Source organism: Orycteropus afer, unplaced genomic scaffold (assembly GCF_000298275.1).
Source record: "Orycteropus afer afer isolate SDZICR_OR568_19922 unplaced genomic scaffold, OryAfe1.0 scaffold00150, whole genome shotgun sequence".
NCBI classification, from domain to species: domain Eukaryota; kingdom Metazoa; phylum Chordata; class Mammalia; order Tubulidentata; family Orycteropodidae; genus Orycteropus; species Orycteropus afer.
The window spans coordinates 1,721,596-1,727,830 of record NW_006921737.1 but is presented as its reverse complement, the minus strand read 5'-3'; the positions used below and the strand labels follow the sequence as shown (position 1 = coordinate 1,727,830).

The window sequence follows — 6,235 nt, the reverse complement described above, 5'->3', positions numbered from 1 at the left end:
GAAAAAAAAAAAAAAAAAGAAAAATGTTAGAAAACAGTTTACTACAGGTGGCTAGTAAGGTCTTAGATGATGTGCTGTACTGCGCATCCCTTGGTGGTAGGATCGGCTGCAGGTCAATGGGAAGTAACAGACTCAGCTCACTGTGTGGGCTGCGGGCTGTTCTCCAGGGTACTGGAAATGCTCTACACTTCTACAGGATAGTAACTACAGAGTTGACTAAACCTCAACAGTTTGAGACATTCTTTGCAGAGCTGCCAATGCTTCCTGACTCTGGCTTGCTGGTTGTTCTATACCTCCAAATTAACATCTAAAGAGACAATGGGGAGACAGGAGATTGGAGAGGCAAACAGAACAAAGATACAGAAAGGTAGGTCTCTTATTGGTCAACACCAAAGTGGACAGCTTCTCAAAGAGAAATGCCCAAGTTCCATTGAATTTCAAACTGATGTTTTCAATCCAAGAGGCTTAGCGGTTTCTGTGCTCTGGACACCACCTTATTCGTACTTCTCTGTGAGACATGCCCCTCTCCCTACCAACACTTTCCATCCAAACTGAAAAACCTTCAGGATACTGCAATCCTGACCATTTGGTGGACCAGAAATTTTGGCTAATTTTCGATCTTTTCACAGCTCTACAATCTATGTCCCAGCACGAGGGCAGAGTCAGAGTAAAGTTGTAAAACTCTGCCAAATGAACTTACCTATTAGTTACTTTATAAATAAAACTCTGTGAAGAAGTGAACTGTCATTAACCATTTAATCAAGAAAGTGAGACTAGGCTTTTAGAGGACTTTTTTTTTTTCCCGGTAAGATGAGCCCTTTCCCATTGCCAAAATAAAAACAGTCAGACTAATAAGCATAGTCCTATAAAACCAAGACAAGACTGTCCACAGGAAGTCCAAACCTTGACCTGTGTAGCATCTGGGATTCCATTTCCAGGGTATTGGAAATGTTCTACACTTCTACAGGACAGTAACTACAGAGTTCACTACCTAAATCTCAACAGTGTGAGACATTCTTTGCAGAGTTGCCACAGTTTCCTGCTTCAACAGCACTTGGATGGTACCTGGCATTCAACAACTACCCTGCAACCAGCTATTCAACACCAGCCATCTGCCATCTCCTCACAGAGCTCTTGTGGGCAAGGTCCCCACTGCCTTTCAAGTGCCATGCAGTCATCAACACCTCTCCTCAGCCACCCACCATGATGACCACACCCCTCCTTGTAGACACACCAGAACTACAACAAGAACTCAGAAGCAGCCATCAACTGCCAGATCACCCTGGAGCTCTAAGCCTCCTATGTCTATCTGTCCATGTCTTACTACTTTGACCACATGATGTGGTTTTGAAGAATTTTGCCAAATATTTCCATTACCAACCTCATGAGGAAAAGAACCTGCTGAGAAACTGATGAAGCTATACAAGCAATAAGGTGGCCAAATCTTTCTTCAGGATATCAGACACCAGATCATGATGACTGGGAGAGAGGGCTGAATAAAATGGAGTGTGTGTTACACTTGGGGAAAAAGTATGTGTCGGTCACTACTGGGACTGCATGAACTGACCACTGACAAGAATAAGCCCCATTTATGTGACCTCATTGAGACTCATCACCTAAATGAGTAAGTGAAGTTCAACAAAGAATTGTGTGACTATGTAATCAACTTGTACAAGATAAGGGCCCTAGAATCTGGCCAGGCAGAGTATCTCTTTGACAAGCACACCTTAGGAGATCGAGATGGACAGCTAAGCTTTAGCCTGGCTTCCCCAAACCCACAGGGGTCACCTGTGGTTACTCTGTGGTTACTCTGTGGTTACTAAGACAGTACATGCATGTTGGGTTTACCTTTTCTATAAATTGTACCAAAACATCCACTTACATGCTTTTATTTGTACCATTCCTTTAAATAAATTAATACGGTACACCCACTACACACACAAAAAAAGGGCAACAGTTTGAGATTTTAGCTACCATTTGTTCAAATAAATACCTGGGACCAAAGAAAAATAAAGCTGATTTTAAGTTTGACTGAGCCCTAGGATAGTAAAAATTCAAGACTACATAAAATGTGTATTGCCAGGGGACTGGCCATAGACAAAGATGACTTCCCATTTTGTCAAGGAGATTGGAAGGGTAAAGGGCAAGAGAGTTCACTTATACCTGTGATGGATCTGTGACTCGTAGTGTTACAACGTCCTCACTAGTGTACTTGATAAACAGATGGTTTTCATCCAGAAGTTGCATTTTCCACATGCGCAGCTGCCGCAGTTGGTCAAAATACTGGAAGAAGCGCCTCTTGGCCATTGTACTACCATCCTGTTCTGCCCGGCGCCACAAGTACACCAGTAGCCGGTGTTTTAGGGAGTTGATGAAAGGATCCCTAAAGGGATTGGCCATGCCTGTCTGACTGTCCCGCTGTACCTCAGGGAAAACAGCTGACACAGTGAGCAGGTCATCCTCATAGCAGAAGCGGCCAATGGTCCTCACATCAATGAAGGTGCCTTCGGGAGTCACCTGGAAGACATGGATGGTCTGCTGCTGCACTGACAAGATGGCCAAGATGTTCTTATACAAGTACAGCCCCTGGTTGTGTGATAGGACCACTTTATCACACTTGAATGTGCGAGTGTCACACAAGCGGCCAGTGTGAAGGTCAATGATATGGAGGGAATAATCCTCTAGAGGAGACCGTGGGTTGGGGGTCACTGATTCACTATTCCGATACACTTCATAGAAAGGAGGGTGAGGCTCATCCGGGAGATAGGCAGCTGAGCCCACAATGACACACCGGCAGTCATCTGTGAAGAGGCTACACTCCCGGTTCAGGTGCTCGCCATTGGCTGCTACGTTGGTAATGTGCAGCAGGACAAAAAAGCGTTCAAAGAGTCGGCCCCGGATATTGACTGACCGCTGGTCATTGCCGTTGGACAGGATCTCCCCCTCATACCCCTGAAGTAGGTCCTCTGCTGCCTGGCAGCCCTGGTACTCATAGATCTCAAGAGAAGTCTGGTCTGAAGAAAAAGCAATAAAGAAGCGTCCATCCGGTGAGAATTTACGCAAGAAACAAGGAGGCTTCTCAACATTGACAACTGTAAAGTTGGGGAAGACATTCTGGTGGAACACTCGGACCTGATGCCAGTGGGTACCTGCCTTGCCTGAGCTGATCCGTCGGTGTTCCAAGCGGTGAATGACATTTTGGTTTTGGATTCTTCGAGGTTTGATGGTGGACGCTTGATGATCCATTATCACATCTCTGAGTATAAAAATAAAGTAGAAGTCAAGAAAATATAACACAGTTTACCAAAATGTAAACACATACAAGTCAGACTTCCCTACTTATATCCTGAACCTGTGAGCTCCCAAGATGACAGTAACCAGCATTTCTCCTTCCCAATTTTTTGGCAGAAAATTGTCCTGACATTTCTGAGTCTAGAAACATGTTGAATGGTTCACTCACTAGGAACATCTTCTAAGCATGCTTAGTTATTAGGAATGTTCAACAGAATAAACCTACAAATGTATCAAATTTGCACAGAGGATAAAAATCACAACTTGCATTCATTCAGGAAGTATTTATTGGACATCTATTTTATGGCATTCACTTTAAAGCCTCTAAATGCTTTATTCTATCTTGATAAACCTGAAAATCAAAGCTATATCACAGGCCAATGATATTTAAGCTTAATGGTACTTAACAAAAAACGTTAAGCAGTCACGTAAGAAGTAAGCACACTCCACCTTTTCTCTTCTACTGAATGCAGATATAAACCCTAGAAAGAATGCATGGAACACGTATTTGAGGACTTTGAAAAGCAAACAGTGATACATGAATTGGAAAGTACCACAGAACCAACAGGGAGTGTACCATTTTCCCTCTCTGGTCCTCCCGTTGTTTGCATAGCCATAAATGTGCCTGTCAGGACAGAGTAACTAAAGCTCCAGCTTTCTGACTAGAGGTTCAAAACAGGAAATCCCCAAGGAATCACAAAGTACTGAGGAGATCAGAGAGAGAGAGAGATGTTCAAGAAAGTGACCCCACAAAGATGTTTATGAAGTCCCAGGCTTGTCCCCGAGCTATACATGTGTGGATCTGCTCCTAATCATCATACTAAAGAGTAAGGTGACTGAACTGACAAAAGGATCAATACCCATATCTCAGACTGGCCATGGAGTGGCACATACATTAGACATATCTGCAAGGCTTTGCAAAGTGATCTGACATTGGAATCGTGGCCCACAGAACAGGTGGGTTGAAACTTGCCTGACGCTAGATAGATCAATTGCCTGCCAAACAAAAAATATTACTATTTCCTATACCCCCACTGCCATCCAGTCCATTCTGACTCACAGCAACCCCAAAAGTCAAAATAGAACTGCCCCACAGGGTTTCCAAGGCTGTAAATATTTATGGAATCACACTGCCACATCTTTCTAGAGTGGAGTGGGTGGTGGGTTCAAACCACCAACCTTTTGATTAGCAGCTGAACATTTAACCACTACTCCACCAGAGCTCCTCCTATTCCCAACAGGCTTTAAATAAGCACTATAATCTCATAATATAATATTCAAAATATCCAGGATACAGCCCAAAATTACTAAGCATATAAAGTACCAGGAAAAAATCTCAACTCAGAAAAACAATCAATTGGTGCCAATGTTGAGATGTCACAGATGTTGGAATTATCTGACAAAAATTCTGGTGGCGTAGTGCCTGAGGCATTTGACTGCTAACCAGAAGGCTGGTGGTTCAAACCCACCAGCCACTCCTTGGAAGGAAGGTTGGGTATTCTACATCCATAGTGATACTGCCCCAGAAACCCAAGGAGGAGTCACTATGAGTCAGGGCTGACTTCACAGCAGTGAGTGATAAAAATATTATTAAAGCACTATTGGGATCTTAAAATCTTGCAAGCGGCCATCTAGATGCAACAATGGGTCTCTCCTTGTCCAGAACAAAGACGGATGAAGAAAAACAAAGACACATAGAAACAATTAGTCCAAGTGACTGGTGCACCATGAGATCCTCCACCTAGAAGACTATGAGACCCGAAGAACTAGATGGTGCTCGATTACCATTGTCAGCCACTCAGAAGGGGAGCTATGTAGGAGATCCTAGATAGAGTGAGAGAACAATGTGAAACAAAACTCAAAATCATTTAAAAAAATAAAAAGAGGGGGACCAGGTTTGGTGGTCTGATAGAGCCTGATGGAGCCACTGAGACTTTGGCCTCTAGCTGCTCTTCAAGTCTGGAATTGAACCCACTCCTGAGGCTTCCAGCCAAACAAAAGACAGGCATATGAGCTGAACATTTACATTAGGTAGATACGTTCCTTGGAGAGATCAATAGTGGGAGAATAGAAGGGCTATGTATGCACAGGGAGACAGCTCAGGGAGCACGAATGCATGAGAGGGAAGGACACAGGGAAGAGGCAATTATGGAGAGGAAATGAGATGGGAACCATTACATTGTGGGAAATTGCAGTCAATGTCATGAGACAAAGTGTATGTAAGTTGCTATATGGAAAGTGAATTTGTCTGTAAACTTTCACCCAAATCACAATTTTAAAAAATGCTACTAAAGCAATCACAAATACTCTTGAAAGGGGAAAACATAAGTAAAGAAATAGGACATAAACAAAAAGAACTAGATAGAGATTTTAGAGCTGAAAAGCACAAAAACCATGGTATTGGCTCAGTAGCAAAACGAAGTCAATAGAGGAAAGAAGCAGTCCCCTTGAAGACAGATCACTAAAAATTATCCTATCTGCACAAGTAAGACTAAAAATAAATAAATAAACAGAGCCTCAGGGATGAAGAAAATAGCAAAAGGTTAAGCATTTGTGTCATAAGATTCCCAGAAGGAGAAGAAATAGTGTAGTGCTACAAAAATTTAAAGAAATGATGGCTGAAAGCTTCCCAAATGTAGCAAAAGGCATAAACCAATCAATTCAAAAAGTTCAGAGAACTCCAAAACATCCATGCCCAGTCATTTACTCAAATGCTGCTCAAAACTAAGACAAAGTAAAAATCCTGACAGCAGACATATCACCTATAGAGGAACAATTCAAATTACTGTAGATTTCTCATCACTAACGATGGAAGCCAGAAGGAAGCAGAATATTTTTATAATGCTAAAAGAAAAATACTGTCAATCCAAAATTCTAATTCAGCAAAAACATCCTTTAGGAAAAAGGTAACATGAAGACATTCTCAACTGATGTTGTTGTTGTT

The 6,235-nt window shown here is 42.4% G+C and overlaps 1 protein-coding gene across 1 annotated transcript in view; it reads right to left on the bottom strand.

The window, feature by feature from the left end:
- The window catches only part of DET1 (DET1 partner of COP1 E3 ubiquitin ligase), a 28,879-nt gene extending 25,630 nt beyond the window's left edge, over window positions 1-3,249 (bottom strand). Inside the window, exon 1 of the mRNA XM_007946094.2 lies at window positions 2,164-3,249. Within this exon, the coding sequence (XP_007944285.1) occupies window positions 2,164-3,246 (1,083 nt within the window). The 5' untranslated portion in view covers window positions 3,247-3,249. The remainder of the gene's footprint in view (window positions 1-2,163) is intronic.
- Window positions 3,250-6,235: the final 2,986 nt, after the last annotated feature.